General features: G+C 41.6%; 1 protein-coding gene across 2 annotated transcripts in view; it reads right to left on the bottom strand.

The window, feature by feature from the left end:
* Positions 1 to 15,573: 15,573 nt before the first annotated feature.
* Positions 15,574 to 19,872, bottom strand: part of LOC104358737 (toll interacting protein) — a 30,768-nt gene continuing 26,469 nt past the window's right edge. For both annotated transcript variants that reach the window (XM_042785252.1, XM_042785253.1), the window contains one exon: positions 15,574 to 19,066. In XM_042785252.1, the coding sequence (XP_042641186.1) occupies positions 18,852 to 19,066 (215 nt within the window). In that variant the 3' untranslated portion in view covers positions 15,574 to 18,851. The remainder of the gene's footprint in view (positions 19,067 to 19,872) is intronic.

Below are 19,872 nucleotides of genomic sequence, written 5' to 3' on the forward strand. Positions count from 1 at the left end.
GCTTGAAGAGCACTGTACTCAACTTCTACCTAATCTGAGTGGATGGAATGATTCTTCCTTCACTCCTTCAGTTTTCACTTACTCAATTTATCAGGACCCTGTGTTTCACTATTTATTCAAAAGGAAAAAGCAAATTTGTTTTTCTCATACTGAATACAACTCAAACCACCAACACTCAAGCCTCTGTGGTATGTTCCACAGACACTATACAGCTGAGATCAAAGAATCACCTGAAAACTCCAGATACATTACAGAGTATCCCCTCTGCCCCCCACCATCACATCACATACTTCAGATTCTCAATAATCAGACATCATGCACTTTGATATTTGTTTTAGCATTCATTTAGTTCTGAACTAGAGATCTGAAGTATATGTTTTTTTTTTTTCCCTCTTCATGAAGCCACAAACTGCAAACCTTACAGCAAAAAAACTGTGATCCGACACGGAGACTGTGAATCTTCTGAACCTGTTGAGCTGACATATTGTGAAGGAACTTGTCCTGGCTCCTCAGTGTAAGTTCCAAAAACTTAATTTAGCATCCCTATGGCTTCATTTATACTTCACTTATAATGGTGTCTCAAGTTAATCAGTCACCCAAGGGTACTGAGGGAGCTGGTGGAAGTGCTCACCAAGCCACTGCCCACCATTTCCCAGCAGTCCTGGCTAACTGGGGAGGTCCCGTTGACTGGAGGTTAGCAAATGTGATGCCCATCTGCAAGAAGAGCCAGAAGGAGGATGTGGGGAACCGCAGGCCTGTCAGCCTGACCTCAGTGCCAGGGAAGGTTTTGGAGCAGATCATCCTGAGTGCCATCACGCGGCACGTACAGGACAACCAGGTGATCGGGCCCAGTCAGCACGGGTTTATGAAAGGCAGGTCCTGCCTGACTGACCTCATCTCCTTCTGTGACAAGGTGACCCGCTTAGCGGATGAGGGAAAGGCTCTGGATGTTGTTTACCAGGACTTTAGTAAAGCCTTTGCCACCGTTTCCCGCAGCATTCTCCTGGAGAAACTGGCTGCTCACGGCTTGGACGGGCACACTCTTCACTGGGTAAAAACTGGCTGGATGGCCGGGCCCAGAGAGTGGTGGTGAATGGAGTTCAGTCCAGCTGGCGGCCGGTCAGAAGTGGTGTTCCCAGGGCTCAGTGCTGGGACCAGTTCTGTTCAGTATCTTTACCGGTGATCTGGACGAGGGGATCGGGTGCACCCTCAGCAAGTTTGCAGAGGACACCAAGCTGGGCGGGAGCGTTGATCTGCTGGAGGGTAGGAAGGCTCTGCAGAGGAATCTGGACAGGCTGGAGCCATGGGCCGAGGCCAATTGTACGAGGTTCCCCAAGGCTCAGTGCCAGGTCCTGCCCTCGGGTCACAACAACCCCAGGCAACGCCGCAGCCCTGGGGCAGAGCGGCTGGAAAGCTGCCTGGTGGAGAAGGACCCGGGGGTGTTGGTCGGCAGCCGGCTGAACGTGAGCCAGCAGCGTGCCCAGGTGGCCAGGAAGGCCAACAGCATCCTGGCTTGTGTCAGCGATAGTGTGGCCAGCAGGACTGGGGAAGGGATCGTCCCCCTGTACTCAGCACTGGTGGGGCCACACCTCGAATACTGGGTTCAGTTTTGGGCCTCTCACTGCAAGAGAGACCTTGAGGTGCTGCAGCGTGTCCAGAGAAGGGCAACAAAGTTGGTGAAGGGTCCAGAGAACAAGTCCTGCGAGGAGTGACTGAAGGATCCGGGGGTGTTTAGCCTGGAGAAAAGGAGGCCGAGGGCAGCCCTTACCGCTCTCTACAGCTACCTGAAAGGACATTGTAGTGAGGTGGTTTTCAGTCTCTTCTCCCAAGTAACAAGTGACAGGACAAGAGGAAACAGCCTCAAGTTGGGCCAGGGAGGTTTAGGTTGGATATTAGGAAAAATTTCTTCACTGAAAGGGTCATCAAGCACTGGAACAGGCTGCCCAGGGGAGCGGTGGAGTCACCATCCCTGGAGGTGTTTAAAAGCCGTGTAGATGTGGTGCTCAGGGACATGGTTTAGTGGTGGACTGGGCAGTGTTGGGTTAATGGCTAGACTCAATGATCTTAAGGGTCTTTTCCAACCCACATGATTCTATGATTACAGAATGACAACAAATTTAAGGTACTTGTATGATTCCTGTGCATGGAATCAGTCAAGGGAAGCAAGAACCATTTCACTTCTGAAGAGACAAGTAATTAAAATCACATTCGTATGTATGCATGTGAGGGAGGAAGAGAGCACATTACAAAAATACCCCCAAACTCCCAACAAACGTCAGTCTGGAGCTTCTGCCTGTCACTTTTTATTGAAAATATATATATTTTCTTTTCCTGGTGGCACATAGGTATTCGCTTGAAACAAACCAGATGCAACACGATTGTAGCTGCTGCCAGGAGTACAGCAGCCAAACACAAGAGGTGACCTTGACTTGCCAAAATGGAACAAACATAAATTATAACTACATCTACGTGGAAGAATGCCAGTGTACGAATGCATGTGCTTCGAAAACCTCTACAGCATATGGCTCCCAAAAGAAGGTCAGAAGAAGAAAGAGATGATCACTGGAAAAAGCAAGCACAGACTCTAGGGAAGCTGAAATCATGTTTTCCTCAGAGTAACCTGTGCTCCTTCTTTAACAGATCTTACATCAGTTTCTGATAACACCTTTTCTTATTTCTTACATGTAAAAAAAAAAAATAAAAGTCAAATAATTAAATCTTGGTTTCAATTTTTTTTTTTTTTTAGCAACACAATATTCAAGGCAAAAATAGACAACTGCGTAAAATACCTTTGTGTAAGTTACAGAAGTATGCAAATATGCTTCTGCTTAATCACAAAACTGACATTTAGGAAAAAAAGGTTTACAGGGTCTCTGAAAAACAAAACCAGAAACCCTTGTAGCTGCATTGCACTTAACTCTTATGCCTAGAGGCTGCTGTATTGCATATCATTTTTATGGATGGAATAGTCCTAACGGACATCACAGTGACAGGGAGAAGCGTGTTTCCTTGATCATTTTGTCTCTTATTTGATCAATAAAACATTCATCATTTTTCCATTTCAGTGACTGTTCAATACCTCTCTTCCTTATCTAAAGGAGAGTCCAATGGCATCAGGGAGTTTTCTAACTCAGACAGGTATATTCTCCAGTAGCCTTGGAGAATGAGAACACTTTCAAAACCCTTTTCCTGGATGGGGTTAAATTCCTTCACCAAGGTCTAAATAGCTCTGCTCGCTGGCATTAAAGGTACAGAGGTTAAAAAACCTGATTTGTTTACTGTATGAGGCTGTAGTTTGGTTTTCCCTGTAATTAGCAGAGAGGTCCAGAAGACAAGTATAAAAAAAAGAGAAAGGGAAAGCTTTATTCATCACCACAATGTCACATTCTAGGTTAAAAGACATGCGGCTGTAGAAATCAGCACTTGCTTCTTCAGCTGAAGAAACAAATCTCTATATGAATTAAAGCCCTAATTGAAGAATACTTGAGGTAAAGCGAATGAGCTTAGTAAAAATCAGAAAATTCTCCTGCCCATAATTTTAACAATATTTGCAAATATTTTTCAGGATGTGTTTTTAAACTGTGCATTTTTTTTCCTGTGCTATCCAAAAGATTTTTGAATGGACTCACCTTAGTTAAGAAAATTGGTTGCCTTTTCCCACAGTAGCTCATCATGTTTACCTGAACTGTTTGAAGCATTTACCTTATCAGTAGCTGTTGTAATACAAAACCTGAAATCTGCCCTGAAGGCTTGGCTGAAAAATAAAGGAGGAACTGTTTAATCAAATAATTGCACATTTTGTACATGGTTATTTACAAGTGAAATTCAACCCCTGAATGAAATCAGCAGAGCCTTATCTATTGGTCTTCACAGGCATGACCTGGTATCATTTTAGGATTAACCAGCGAGGGGAAGCGGGCAGGTTTGTAACTTCACCTTTTACTGCTGACCTCTGTTCGTCTCTCGGCTACCCGGGGTTTGCCTGTCGCCGGCAGGTTGGCAGGCTCCAGGCAGGGCCACCCGCTCTGACAGAGGGGCTGTACCCCTCCCTGCACCTTCTCTGTCCCGGTAACAAACCACCTGCATGGGGATCCTGGGCTGAATCCAGACCAGCTGTGCACCACCAGTTGGACAACGTCACCACTGCACCCGCCCACCCTCGACACCAGGTACCGCGGCGAGGAGACGTCTGAACCAGCGGCTCAAGCGGTCTGGCAGCTCCAGCACAGCTTCCCCAGGCCCCGGCTTCCAGAGGGTTCAGCACTTTGGGTGTAGCAGCACGAGAACAGAGCGTGTCTGACGGGATCTAGAACCGTCCCGCCGTGAAAAACCGGCGCGGCCGGCTGCAGGAGGGCTTGGCGTACGCCAGCCCTGTTAGGCCCGGCCTAACGCAGAGCTAGCAGTGTGAATCCAAGCTTGACAGACTGATGCCTCCAGAGCTGATAGGTCAGGGGTGCAGACTCAAACCCCAGTGACACGTAGGTCACTTATAATAAACCAACGCCGGTAAAAACTTCTGAATTGGGCTTTGAGTTCAGGCTGAAGCCAAGGAAAATACAGGGACTCCCCAGTCCGCCTATTCTGAGTATTTCACAGCAGTTACAAACCCTCCCTAACATTTGCTGGTCTGCAGGTTTCCCTCAACTGTTCTTGAGCACTGTACTACCGTGCCAGCACCGCGTGCCAGTTTAAGCCTCCAGCTGCCCTCTAACGGTCATCATTCACTTCTCTAAAGAAAACTAAACCAGGAACTATTCCCTTAATTCTGCTGGAAACATTAAGCCTTGCAGAGCTTGTTCATCCATCAGAGATCAATTCTATCACCACATCAAATTCATTATTTTATTTTAAATTCCCAAATTACACAAGATGAAAAGGCTGTTTCTCAAAGCTGAACACCACATTAGGTCCAGGTAGTTGATCTGTTACCTATGAATTTAATTTGAAGATGCCATTGCAATCCTCAGTGATCATGTACTGTGTTCATGAAGAAAAAAAAAAAAATAATCACCATCATAATTCACCATTTAGGATAAAAAAAATCTTTATCAGTGAGTTTTTTGGGGTTAGGGTTGTTTTAGGCCTTTTTGCTTTGAAAACCAGCCCAAATGCTAGAAACCACTGAATTTTCTCTGTTCTCCTTAAGATACAGCTTCCATTTATTTTTTTAAGGGAAATCTCTTTTTGTACCTTTTTTTCTCTTAAGCCTACACAGAAGACCACCCAGGGGATGTGCACTTTAAGTAAACAAGATTCAGGAGGAAATAAACATGTAGATTTCTCTTTGCAGCAAATGTTATACTGTAATTACAATTCCAATGAACCTCTAATAATTACATTAAAGCAGAGAAATTAGCAACATAGGAAATCATGTAGACATACATTTGTTTGATACACAAGAAGTTACCATTTATGTTAAAATGTATCTAGCTATTCTGTATTACATCAAGCCCCTTAAAACTTGAAATAAAATGCATGCATGCCTCAATTTTATAGCAAAGTTTCCGACTGTTACATGTACAATCATAGCGGCAGAATAGTTCCAGTTATTCAACTATAAGTTAATAAATAATATTTAAAACAAGAAACAGTATGTAATATAAAATGAATTCTGAGCTCTTTCCTGGCATTTCCATTGGGTATCAAATTAATCAGTGCTGACTTTTCATCCTATGATATTTACCATAAACAAATAGACTGATGCTTCATTAAGAATTACCATAGCCAAGCAGTTACCTACATCAGGAAACAGCACGCTCATTTTCCTATTCCACTAACTAGGCAATTACAGGGACTCCTGCTTTAGGGAATGTTATGTGCTAATACGCATAGACATAGCGAAACCACCCTGTTAGTGCCTTTTATTGATGTGTCGACATAATGCCTTTTAAACAAACCTGTCGACCATATTGAGAATCTTAAACAGCTCATTGAATTAATGTAAATAAAACCATTTACAGGTTTTATTGTCTGATGGTCTAAACTGGGCAAATATGAAGGTTATGCTGTTGTTCTATAAAAGTGTGTTTGTGAAACCATAATACTTAACCACATGAAAGACATTTGTTAAATTTTAAATTAATATCTATAATATATACCTAGAGTTCATCAACTGCAGGACAGAATTTAAGATCACTGAACAAACTAAATTGGGAAAGAAATCTGTACAACATTCACATGCAGGGCCCTTTTCCTCCCAATCCAAATTAATGACCTGTGCTTGCTCTAGGCTTTCCAAAACAGAAAATACCAACAACATTCAATCAGGTGGAGGACTGCAAAACAGTCAAATAGACTAAAAGTAATTTGAAAGATTAGATGACACCAATTACCTTGTAAACTGGAAAACAATATCTCCAAATTATTTTGGTTAATAAAGAACCGTAGGTCCCTATTTATCAATCTTTTCTTACTTCTTACGCATATTTTGAAAAATCTGCATGATCTAGGAATACTAAACAAGATGATAAATACTTCTCCCTTTACACCAACATTTCTCTTTCCTCCTCATTTCAGTGTAACTTTTTCTGTTTCCTCTTCTTTTGAAGCAGCACCTCCAGGCAGTGATTTAAGAAGCTATTTCGTTGATCTTGGCTTCTTTCACCCCCCTTACCTCCCTTTCTCTATTGACATTTGATAGCACTTCCCACTTTTTAAATATAATAACTTCTTGTCTAAGGAGTTCGATGTGTTCATTCACGTCACCTACTTGTCTCCCAACACGCACATTGACCTTCTGCATCGTTAATTTTGCCACTACACATAACACAGTTCCATCTATTGAGAGCTCAGAGATTCTCTTCTCCAAGAGGCAACATACTGCCTGGCAATGAGTTGTACCAGAACATTTTTATGGATACTTTTACATCTCCTGTTTTCACACTTTCATTGCCCGAGCCTCTAGATTATGCTGCCAACACAAAGAGAAGTCACTGATTTGGCATATCAGTCTCCCCAAATACTGCGCCAATAGCTAAGAGGAGTATATACAAAAGGTCACTTACTGTAATCCTGAAAATAGGAGGTATGTGCAAAAGGGCTTGCCTGATATATGAGTATCATGCAGAGCCCTGACATTTTCATGATTTTGGGGATCTAGAACTTTAAGGAGTGGGCTACAAACTCAATGCCTCCTTTCTGCACAGTTTCAGAAGGTACCATTAAAACATGCTCTGCTGATGTTCTTTAAATAACCAGTCATACTCCACTTTTGTTATGAAAATCATAGATACACTTGATTGGAATCTAAAAATTAAGATATTGCAGATCTTGAATCCATTTTTACTTACTCCTCTTTCTAAAGCCTCTGCCTTTCCCTCTCTAGAGGAGCAAAAGGTTCTTAATTGGATTTTGTCTCCAGTAGAAAAGGACTGAGAATTTCTTTTGCATAAGCTTCCTTCACCTCACCTAACCCAACTCACGTGATAGCACAAATAAGCATTTCTATTTAAAAGTGACAATCAAAGAAACAAAAATGCTGTGTTCTAACATCTAGTATCACAGCAACTTTGTGGTTGTTTATACAGAGAAGGTCACCACATAGTCCTTATGGTCACACTGTTTGCTGACAGCTGACTATGCCACAACTCTGAGGTAATTAAGCTCCCCCGATTTTCCCAGCTGCTTTCACTGTTTGTTTTATTCCCCCACTGAAGATAGCAGTGATGCATCACCTTCAATATACAAATATTCAGATTAGCTCAAGGAGCTGAGCCATGTCTCAAGTGCATTTTAGCACTCTGCTGTATTTCAGCAGCGAAACACAGATCACGTTAAATTCCTTTGAAACATTCCCTTGACATGAAGGCCAAGCCCTGGTCCTCAGGTAGCGAGGCCTTGCGTCACCTGAATTGAAGTCCTGAAGTATGTCAGAAAGTATTTGGCCGCCTCTTGCTTCCAAGCTGTGTGAACATGCCGAAACCCTGAGACACACAACTCATCCTTCCATTTCCTTAAAAAAATAAATGCGCCCCAGAGGTTATCAGACTTGTCTTACCAGCTGTTTCAATGGAATTATTTACATTTATCATTTTAAAGTATTCCCATAATACTCTGTGTCAGAAAAGAAAAAAATATAATTGCTTTTGGCATCATCTTTATAAGGTTTTCTTATTCAGACACCCAGTTTTTGAAGTTTCAAGCAGCCTTTTTCACATAGACAAAAATAGCACTTGAAAACATGTTATTTAGGATGGAGAGGGAAAGAGTTCTCAATCTTCCTGCTACATGCTGATTTTTAACTCGGGCTGAAAAAAAAAAAAAAAATCTCCCTTCACAACTTCCTCTTGCCAGTACTATAAAAAAAACACCCAAACAGGTACCTTGGAGGGTTATTTTCTGTGCAACGACCTCAGTACCAGTTTCAGCCAGCAGCAGCACACAGGTTAGACTAATTGATAGTCTATGCCTGTTAGTGGGACTTGGATCAAATTGAAACATCCAGATGATTGTACATTATAGCTGTATATCACAGTCAATTAACAATCAAGGAAATGCGGAGTTGATAAATAAAAGACATTCAAAAAATACAACAATAACGCAAAGCTTCTCACACTCCAGCGCTCCCTGTGTGACCTGTAATGAAACAGAGCCTGATCTAAACCATTGAATTCCGTGAAAATATTCCTGCTGATACCAGGCAGCTTTGAATGAAACCTCTCATTTATGGAAAAAGGCAGATAATGTTGTTTAAATTATTTTAAGTACCTCACTGCAGCTTTATTCTTATGACTGTAATGATTAGACACGCTGCTTACCTGCCATGAGTTTCTTTTCAAACACTCCCCACACTTGTTGGTAGCATCACCAATGTTAATTCATTTCCTGCCTGCAGGTACCTCTCGTCACAAGAGAAGTTCCAGCAGGCATTATGGAACACAAAAACCTGATTGCTTTCCTCCTCTCTCCAACTAGGCTCGGTGTGCTTTTTCAAGAAAATATACTACTTGCCCCATATTTCATGATGCACTTGTATTCATGGAGAATATCAGTGCTGTGAGACAGCCCACTCTTGGTATACTCAAGAGCAAGGTAACGTGAAAGAGGAGGACACGAGAAACCCCTTGCTGACAGTGTGCACAGACAGGGTAACAACTCAAAATGGGGGACAAAATGTAAGAATTTCTAAGCTGTACATGAACCTGCCCTTTCCAATCAATTAGTATTCAGTAAGATTCAAATTTACACTTTATAAAAAATAAGTAGTAATTTTCTTCATAGGATTTAGGACATTTGGGATGAAGAAAATTATTACTGAAAGAAACCTGAACATTTTAACACTTCACCACTATAGAAAACACTTGAGGTGAAAAGACAAAAGAATAGCATAGCACACCCCCTGCCCAGTTGTTGAAGAGTTTCTCCATATTTTCTAACACCATTTGTAAGTTAATGGGAGTTTCAAATTTACTGCAAAATTCTATGCTATTAAAGCTATGCTGTTATAGCCTTTTATGCTTTGTATTTTCTTCAGCAGTGTTGTGGCTGTGCTGGAACTGCAGATCCGATTTCCAGTGTTCAATGTTGTTCAGTGCCTTACTAGCTGTGAACAAACAAATCATTATGTGCGACAATGAAAAAACATAGGACAGGCTGATTAACAACAGACTGACTACAAAAGGTTTTAAGCTTGGAAACATATTCTAGAACAAGCAGAGTGGCATTTTCATTCTTCAAAATGATAGAAAACGAAATGATCAAGCCCAGATAAGAAGTTACTACAAAAGTCAGAATTTCAAATTCATTAGGACAAATGTATACATCAACTACTTTTTATAAAGCTCAAATTCTAGACACCTTAAAATTGGGAAGCTGAACTGATACCATTCTCAGCTATCTGGATCTCTAGCTTGCTAAAAATTTATTCCAAGCACAGCTGTATTGTTTGGAACTATATGAAACATCATCTGGACTCTCAGAGTTACCACCCAGCCAGGAAATTAAACTGAAATTGTTTCCAGTTTATTTACACATCACATTAAACTAAAAAAGTATCTCACAAAAACAAATGATGTTGTTAATCCATGCCATGCCATTTGAGAACAGAATAAATTCCATTTTATAAAGGGAATTAAACTTAGTGAGCTGGCTCTAAATCAAAACTATCACAGAGTATCTCAAGTTGGAAGGGACCCATAAGGATCACTGAGTCCAACTCCCTGCTCCTCACAGGACTATTTAAAACTAAACCATAGGACTAAGAGCACCATCCAGACGCTCTTTGAACTCGAACACACTCAGTCCCATGACTGCTTCCCTGGGGATCCTGTGCCAGTATCTAACCACCCTCTCAGTGAAGAACCTTTGCCTCATGTCCAACCTGCACTTCCCCTGGTGCAGCTTCATTCCATTTCCTCATGTCCCTGGAGAGATCAGACCAGCCCCTCCTCCTTCTGCTGCCCCCCTTGAGGAAGTTGTGGACTGCGATGAGGGAACTCTGCAGCCTTCTCCTCTCTAAACTGAAGAAATCAAGTGACCTCAACTACTCCTCACAAGTCTTGCCCTTGAGCTCTTTCACAATCTCGGCCGCCTTCCTCTGGACACACTCCAATGGTTCAATGACTTTCTTCTACGTAGGTGCCCAAAACTGCACCCAGTACCCGAGGCGGGGCCGCCCCAGTGCCACGCAGAGTGGGACAGTCACCTCCCTCGACTGGCTGGTGATGCTGGGCCTGATGCAGCCCAGGACACGGTTGGCCCTTTTGGCTGCCAGGGCTCACTGTTGACTCCTATTCAACTCACCAACCAACCCACACCCCCAGATCTCATTCCACGGGGCTGTTCTGCAGCCTCTTGTCCCCCAGTTTGGATGTTTAACCAGGATTACCCCGTCCTGGGTGAAGAATCTGGCACTTGCTCTTGTTAAAGTTCATACAGTGGGTGATTGCCAGCTCCCCAGTCTATTCACATCCCTCTGCAAGGCCTCTGCCCCCAAGGGAGTCCACAGCTCCTCCCAGTTTAGCATCAGCAGCAAACTTACTTAATGTATGTTTGACTCCTGCACCCAGACCATTTATAAAAACATCAAAGAGTGCTGGCCCTAAGACTGAGCCCTGGGGAGCCCCACTGGTGACTGGCTGCCAGCCTGATGTAGCCTCCTTTCCTGTAACTCTCTGAGCCTGGCCCATCAGCCAATTGTTCACCCAACATATCATGGACTTGTCTAGCCGTGTGCTGGGCATTTTCTCCAGAAGAATGCTCTGAGAGACAGTATCGAATGCTTTGCTGAAGTCCAAAACCATCACATCCACTGGCTTCCCTTGGCCAACTAGATGGGTGCTCTTGTCATAAAAAGAGATTTAGTCAAGCAGGACTTTCCCCTCATGAACATGTGTTGGCTGTGATCAACGACTGCACTGCGTCTCGAGTGTTTTTCAGTAACTCAAAGAATAACCTTCTCCATAATCTTACCAACCACTAAAGTGAGACTGATAGGCTTGCAAAATATCAGGGTCTTCCTTCTTTCCCTTCTTGAAAATTAGGACATTTGCCAGCTTTAAGTCAACTGTGACCTCTCCAGACTCCCAAGACCATTGAAAAATAAGAGAGAGCACTCCCATGATAACATCAGACAGATCTTTCAATACCCTGGGATGAATCCCATCAGGCCTCATCGACTTCTGCATCCAGCTGGAGCAGAAAGTCTTGAACAACTTCGGTCAGCTGGGAGTTTATCATCCCTCCAGTCACAGTCTTCCAGCACAGGGCTCCAGGAGTCCCAGGGCACATCATCAGTGTTAAAGACAGCAGCAAATAAGGCATTAAATGTCTCTGTTTGGTCCACACCCCTATTTGTGAGGTGATCAACGTCATCAAGCAACAGAACAGTGTTAGCTCTGATCCTCCTCCTTTTGCTGTTAACATCTTTTTTAAAAAGCCCTTTTTGTTGTCTTTCACAGTACTGGCCAGCTTGAACTCTTATCGAGCTTTGGCTGCATGAGTTTTCTCCCTACAGTGACAAACAGCATCTCTGTAGTCCTCCCATGTCACCTGTCCTTGCTTCCGATGCCCATACACTTTCCTTTTCCCCCTAAGTTCTAGAAGATGATCCCTTCTGCCCTGGAGGCTTGACTTCTGACTCTCTGGAATTGCCTGCTCCTGCACTCTTAAGCAACCAGCATTCCTGGAATCCAATACCTCCAAAAGAAGACTCCCAAGGGACCTTACTAAGTAGCTACATCAGCAGCCTGAAGTCTGCTCTCCCCATACCCAGGGTGGAAGTTTTGCTGGCGGTTTTTCTCCTATTGCCAGTGATTTAAAACTCAACTACTTTATGGTCACTGTGACCAAGGCTGCCACCAATCACTACTTTGTAAACAGAGCAGGACTTGTCGGCAAACAACAAATGAAGGAGGGCACCTTTCCTACTCAGGTCCCTTACTACCTGCACCAAAAAGTTATCTTCGGCACGCTTCAAGAATTTCCTGGACCATTTTGTGTCTGCTGCATGGTATTTCCAGTTGATGTATGGGAAGTTAAAATCACCCGTAAGGACAAGGGCAGTAGATCTAGAGATACCCCTTCATTTCTTGTAGAATAATTCACTGGTGTCATCATCCTGGCTGGGTGGTTGACAGTAGACTCCTACAGCAACATCCATTTTATTGGCTTTCCCCTTCGTCCTCTCCCAGAGGCTCTCAACCACAGTCACCAACGGTAAGTGCCATACAATCCAACCCCTCCCTTTCATACAGTGCCACCCCCCTGCCTCACCGGCCCTGCTTCTGCCTCCTGAGCAGTCTATAACCGACCATCATGGCACACCAGTCACAGGACACATCCCACCACGCTTCGCTTACGCCAGCGATGCCATAACTCTAGGACTGGGCCCAAGTTCATAGCTCCTCGTTTATTCCTCATGCTGCATGCATTTGTATACAGACATTTCAAATGTGCTCCAGTATACACAGCACGTCATGGAGCAGGCTGAAGGACCTCCCTAGCAGACTGTCCCTCAAACGTTGGCATGCTGCCTCCAGACTTACCTCTAGCAAGCCTGCTTTTATCCCTTTCCCCCTTCACATCTAGTTTAAAGATCTTTCAATGAGCCCTGCTAACTCCTGCACAAAGATCCTTTGCCCGGTTTGTACCCCATCTGTTGCCAGCAGGCCTGGTGTCGTGTAGACCGGCTTGTGATCAATAACCCCAAATTCTGCCGGTGACGCTAGTCCCAGAGCCAAGTATTGATTTGCTGGGTCTTCTTGTTTCTTCCCTCATCACTCCCTGCAACTGGAAGGACAGAGGAGAACACTACCTGTGCTCCCGATCCCTTAATCGGTCATCCCAAGGCCCTGAAGTCTCTTTTGATCTCCCTTGGACTTCATATTGCACCTTCATCACTGACTGCATGAAAATCAATAATGGATAATAATTCAAGGGCTGTATCAGGGTAGGAAGTTTCCTTGTCACATCTTTAACCTCAGTTACAGGGAACCAGCAGACTTCTGTAAGAAGTGGGTCTGGTCGGCAAACTGGACCTTCTGTTCCTCTCAGAAGAGGGTCTCCTATGACAATAACTCATCTTTTTCCTTTATGACAGTGGTTTTGACACAGTGCATAGGCCAATTTAACCTTGGCAACAGCTCCAGCTTAGATGAACCATTGTCCTCCTCATTGTTCAGTTCCACTTGCAGAGCCTCACACCTATTATGCGAGGGCACCTGGGACGGTGGGGGAGTCACGGAGGAGATGGGCCTGCTGTGCTGGGCAGGAACTTGTTGCCCCTGCGCCCACTACTTGCACGTCTATAACTACCTAGTGATTCATTTATAAAATAGCATTAAGCGTTTCAAATCAACCTGAATGTACCACATGAAGCTGATTATTATTACAGAATCTACGCATTTAAGGTAGAAAAACATCACCTGGTCACACAGTGCCAAGCATCAGAATCTAATTCCTAAAGAAGCATGGACAGCACAAACGTGGAAAGTAAGTGCAGTGTACCTTTTCACTCACTGTAGTTATAACTGGAGATAGTTTTCAAATAAATTGGATCATCCTTCGTTCTCTTCCAGTGATAAATGCCTTAAAATTATAAAGGTTGTCCATTTGTATCCAGTCTGTTTCACATTCCAGATTAGTACAATTCATGTTTTAAAAACATGTTCTAAGTGAATTCTTTGACTACTTCAAACAGCACTACTTTCCTCGTTCTCCTACACATGGAAATACAGATGTAGCTAAGATTAATTTCAACCTACTTGCTTTCCACAAATTCACTTTTCCCATCTATATGCAGATTTTTACATCAAAAGTTATGGTATACCGTAAGTATAGCCTATTTGTTCTTACAAAATCAATTATGCTTTTGGGCAAGACAGTAAAGAAAATCCTACTAAAATATACTGCAGTATGAAAATCGATCAACTTGGTTTTCTAAAGAAGCTTCCTGAAGATCTAGGAGAGAAAGGTGAAGTCTTCAGCGGTCTACAATTTCAAACTGCATGCAGAGAAGACTGTTAGTATGGTTTTCCATTTTTCCGACTTAACTCTAAAAAACCACATATTTGTATTTCTTCCTTGATACACTTAAATATTTCAATAATTCAAAATACACTGATTTCTCTTTAAAACCCCACACATCAGCACTTGTTGATTAGCATTGAAATGCAAAAGCTAATAAATATTAAAATACTAAATAGATGCTTTAGCAGCCACAAGAATGCCAACATTTGTTTAAGTAAATTAATTCTCAATTTTCTTATCTCTCACAGTACACCAGGGAAATGCAAAAGCAAACCGTAAGCTTCAGAACATAAACTGGGATAGAAACTGACACTCAAGGGCTAGAAGTAAAATTTAAACATAATTTCATGTCATAATGGGTACTAAGCACATTAAAGAAATAAACCACAAGGAAATTCAGTTGTGAAAGATTCCTCTCAACTATAGATTGTTAAAAAAGATTAACTCCTGATAAGAAAAACACTATGAACTGGACAGTAAACCCCCAAATATTAGCTTGATAATACACTAACAGTACAGACTAGCAGTTGATTAATCATCACTGAGCATAGCAATGCTGTTAAATGAGAAAAGGACCTCGGAGAGCTTTGCAGTCTACCACAGAATTAAGAGTTGATATGTAAATCAAATCTTTAAAATTCATTGATTATTTGTTAGCAGATATAAGCAGCTCTTATTGCAGCTAAAATAGCACATAACAAGATCTATTTGGAGCTCTTGGACGCTGTTCTCATCTAGAGGGTTCCAATCCCTTCTCACTGCAGAGCGTTTCCCCCGTACCCACACACTGTTCTGCCCCCTCCCCTGCCCTCCAACGACGCAGCCCCACTGCTGCCTCCTTCTGTCCTTTACACCAGCAATACTGCAACATTTGCTTGAGAAAGCAGCACCTGGAAGAGTTAGAAAAAGGCACCTACCTAGAGATGAATGCTTAAAATACTTCTGAGTGTTTACTGGACTAGTCCCACCAGATGATCACATTAAGAACCAGTGTAACTTGTTAACTAATGCACCAGACTGAACAGGAGACAGTAACTGATATTTGAATTCTAGATCCGACTACCAGAGACTCAAATTGTGGTGCTCTCCAACAGAGACGTAATACACTTTCATTTAGATGATGCATTTATTAAATTAGAATGAAAAAGTTAATAATGTACTTCAGAGTGCAAGAAACACATTTAGACACTGGACCTCAATACAGAGAAACAACTTCTTCAGAATTATTACAGCAAAAAAAAACATCCTCTGTACGGCATTACATATCAACCAAACAAGCAGTAACATCTGTAAGGGAAAAAACATTCAGTACCATCAGCAGATGCAAAGAGCAGTAGAGAAGAAAGTAGCAAGGATCTAGCTAGACAAAAAATGTTCCTACCTTTAGCAAGTTTAGGCTCTTGGCAGAACTCAAACCAGTACTAAGAGCACTAACTTTTAGCAGATGCCAGTCTTACACAGCTGGCTTTGGCTCCAAGCTGCCTGAAGCTGTTGAGCAAGAGAGCAGCATGAAACACAGCATTACCCCATTAGCATCTTGTCAAAAGCTACAATCATAACGAGTGACAATTTATTTGTTTTAAATCAAGAAACAGACTTTCAGTTCCAATACCTTAATTTCACAGACCCTAGCATAACTAAAGCCTGCCTGCCTTTTTTTTCATCGCTCTCCGATTCAAACCTGACAACAAATAGTTTGACTGTTGACATCTTGAGAAGATATGTATGCTGAAAAGCTGAGTAGGCTTCTATCAGTGTTTTGTTCTTTTTAACAAGATAAAGTAGCACATCTTGACAGAAGAGTTTCTGTTATAAGGCTTAATTAAACCAAGACAGAAAATCCCCAGAACAGTATCTAAGTATAGTGTAACATGCTGAAATCTGTCTACTGGCCATACTGCTCCGACATACACCATCTCCAATTCACACATCTACCCTCTTTTGCGTGACAATTTGCCTAGAACAAAACAAACAAAAGAATTCTAAGACCAGGAGCCTCCCTCAGAGGCCCAGAGCCTAGTTTATGAATAAACCTGGCTAACCTAAGATCCGCACTTACCCCTCCTGGTGGTTAGGGCTGAAAGGTGTTTATTCTGTGCTTGAAATTGAGCCATAATAGGATGCAGTACAATTTACCAGCCATTAAGTTGAACCATGACCACTTGCTTTTATAAAAAGCTGTATTATGGATCCCAACGTTTTAATATAAAAATTTAAATATATACATTTTCCCTGAATTGTTCCATCCCTAGCAATTCATGCTATCTGTGTAGAAGTTTGAGCAATGGACTCTTCCTGGAGATACCCAAGCATTAAATCCTTACCGAGATTTATCCTTTTAGGTGACAACGTCACAAATCACTGTGCTGTAACGACTAAATGCCTCTATACCTACTCAATCACAAAATTTACCATGATTGTAGGGAAGGGGCAAGACTAGTTTCTTGAAGAACACCCGTTTTATTTTTGAAAATAAAAATGTGGTGACTCTACAACTAAAGCACACAGAACTATAGCCTTGAATCTCATTATTGAAAAGCCAGTGGAGGATGTATAAAGACACTTAAGCTTTCAGTGGTAAATTTCAGATGGTAAGGGACTCATACCAAAACTTAAAATTCTACATTATGAAGAGACAGCTTTAAAAGGTCAGAAACTGGGATGATTTTTGGTGCTGTTTCTTAAAAGTTTCAGTATCACTTTTAATCGTTAAAAAAAATAAATATTCATGCTCTACTGCCAGTGTTAGCTAAAGGCTTCTTGAATGTAGATGGCGGGGAAAAAAAAAATAAAATCACCTTTTCAGCAGATAATAAAGAAAATTTTAAGTGTGAGACAAAGTATGGGGAAGAAGAGAATATGGGTCTCTCTCCCCTATTCCAAACCCGGCTTTAATGCTCTCATGAATCTCTCAAGAGCCTAGATTTCAAGTGTACATTCATTCCAACTCTTGAAAATATATAAGGTCTATGGCTATTGTAGAAAGTGTTTGAAATCAAACATTAAAAAGACAAAACAGCAACATTGCACATCACTGGAAAAATAAACTGGTGCATACTATTTAAAGTGCATTACTTTACCATCTACAAAAACAGACACTGCAGAAATATATCCAACAGATATAACTGGTGCATACTATAAGATTCTGCAGCTCCCAAATGAACAGTTGTCTGAAAAAATAACACTAACAATAAATACAAGCAACCTCCTCTGAGGATCAGACTGTAACTCAGATATGTTAAATTTTCTCTCTCAAAGATCTGCACCAAATAATAGATTGACTTCAGCAACCATAGTCTAACAAGTCATTGAGCAACTCATAATGCCATTCTTAGATTCTGAAGCTATTTTTCATGCTTCTTTCAGATTACAAGAAAAAATACAATAGTTTTTCCACTAATATAAAACAATAACTTTCCTGAAATACAGGTGTAAAGAAAGAAGCCTTATAACCAGATGATAGGTTTCTGCTTTTTTAATGTAAGAATACATCTTAAATAATTGTTTACGGCTTCAGTAATTTTCCAGGTACAAAAAACTTTCCTTCTGCACTTTTCCTTTGAAATAGCCATGGGAGTGCAGAAGTAGTAGTTAGAGTGCAATTAATTGTGGGAGTACATTAGGGCTCAGTCCTGTTCTCTGCTACAGCAATACTGTACTAGTTAGAAGTTACCTGTTAAGGTTTTACAGATACATAACAATACTATATGGGTGGATAAAGCCCCAAATGCACACCAGATCATATATTGCTTTGGTGCCCAATGACTAGATTGAATAGAAGATGATCATTACAAATACCAACAAGCATAACCTAAGAAATTTAGCTTATTAATTTAAAAATCTTCAATCAGAAACAACTGAATATATGACAGCAATAACTAAACACCACAGAACAAGGAAAGGTGTTTTTTTTTTTTAATTTCTGGCAGAAGCAGACTGCTTGATGAAACCTAAATACTTTAACAAATCAGTTATGTTTAAAGAGCAAACCCTCCATGGAAAAATTTTTTTTTTTTTTCAATCTAACAAACATTAGTAAATCCTGTACTGCATAGAGTTACTTTGTAAGAACAAGTTTATGAAAAGGGGGAGAGAAAGAAAAAAGCAGCATTACTCCCCACCCCATCAGAACATAGCCACACAGGGCACAACTGATAGCAGGGATGCTTCAATGCTATATTGTAGGACATAAGCTGAATGGAGTATGTACAGCGTGAGAAAGAAAGTGAAAAAGATCCGAATGTCCAAGGAGAAAAGGTGTACAATCTTTCACACAGGATGCACTAACAGAAAGCTGTTGGGAAATTCTTCCTCTAGCTAAATCCCTGGCTTGGCAAGTAAAAATAAGTGGCATCAAGGATGGGGACTATGCAGGAGGTGGGTATCTATGATTCTTCAGCCATCTGAAGCAAGGAGTTGATCGCTGCATCCTTGTTCCCCCTCTGAGCTTCTAGCACTGAGCGGATTACTTCCCTGTCCATGTTGGGAAACATGTCCTGGATAGATTTCAGGTCCTCTTCATTACACAGGTGCTGAGGGTTGACCGCAGGAGGTGGTATTGCCACCGGTACCATGCCAGGATTACAGACTGCAGGCATCCCTGCAGGCAAAGAGCAGAAGAAGAAAAAACCCCAAAACATACATGAGTGGGGGAAAAAGAAGAAATCAATCAATGATTTTGAAGAAGCAGCTCATGACTCACCCTAACCCGACAGCTTCAGCATTTTATTTTTTAACATATACTCCAGAAAAAAAAAGCCAACAAAACAAAATAACAAAGATTGCAGAGATTATACCTAGACTGCTGCAATCAGAGTGTATTTCTCTGGGACAGGTTCTCTGCCAAAGTTAAGTTCCAGAAGTGGTAAACTACAGTATGGCAACACATTCAGCTCAAAATTAGGTACAACTTGCATTAACCAGGTTTATACATGAATCACTAACCAAACACTAAGTGCACTACAGAAAGATGTGGTTGGTTATTGGTTCCCCCCTGCCACTTCCATCATAATCTAGTTCCTAGTGTATTTATTTTGTGATGAAAAAGATGTGTTTACATCAGGAACATACCTAACTGATATTTAGAAATTCAATTAAGGCAATCGCCATTGCATTCAAAGGAAAGCAAAGTATTTAAGTCTACTAGGAGACTGGACCACACTCATATGCAAATTTTAAGCAAATGTTTTTCTCTGATTGCAGGCTGAACTGAATGGAACTCCAAAGTCACAAAGGGGCAAGAGAGCAATTCCTTTTATGCCCATAGAGATACACACTGCTTTTCTCTGTTCCTCTACCAGAACACAAAACTCCTCTGAGATTTTTCATGAACTTCTTGTATGCCTGTGTAAGTTCAAAGCACTGTCAGTTTATAAAGGCAGTTTTAGAAAATGAGTTTTCTAATTC

Source organism: Tyto alba, unplaced genomic scaffold, assembly GCF_018691265.1.
Source record: "Tyto alba isolate M040663 unplaced genomic scaffold, T.alba_DEE_v4.0 Super-Scaffold_8, whole genome shotgun sequence".
Lineage (NCBI taxonomy): Eukaryota > Metazoa > Chordata > Aves > Strigiformes > Tytonidae > Tyto > Tyto alba.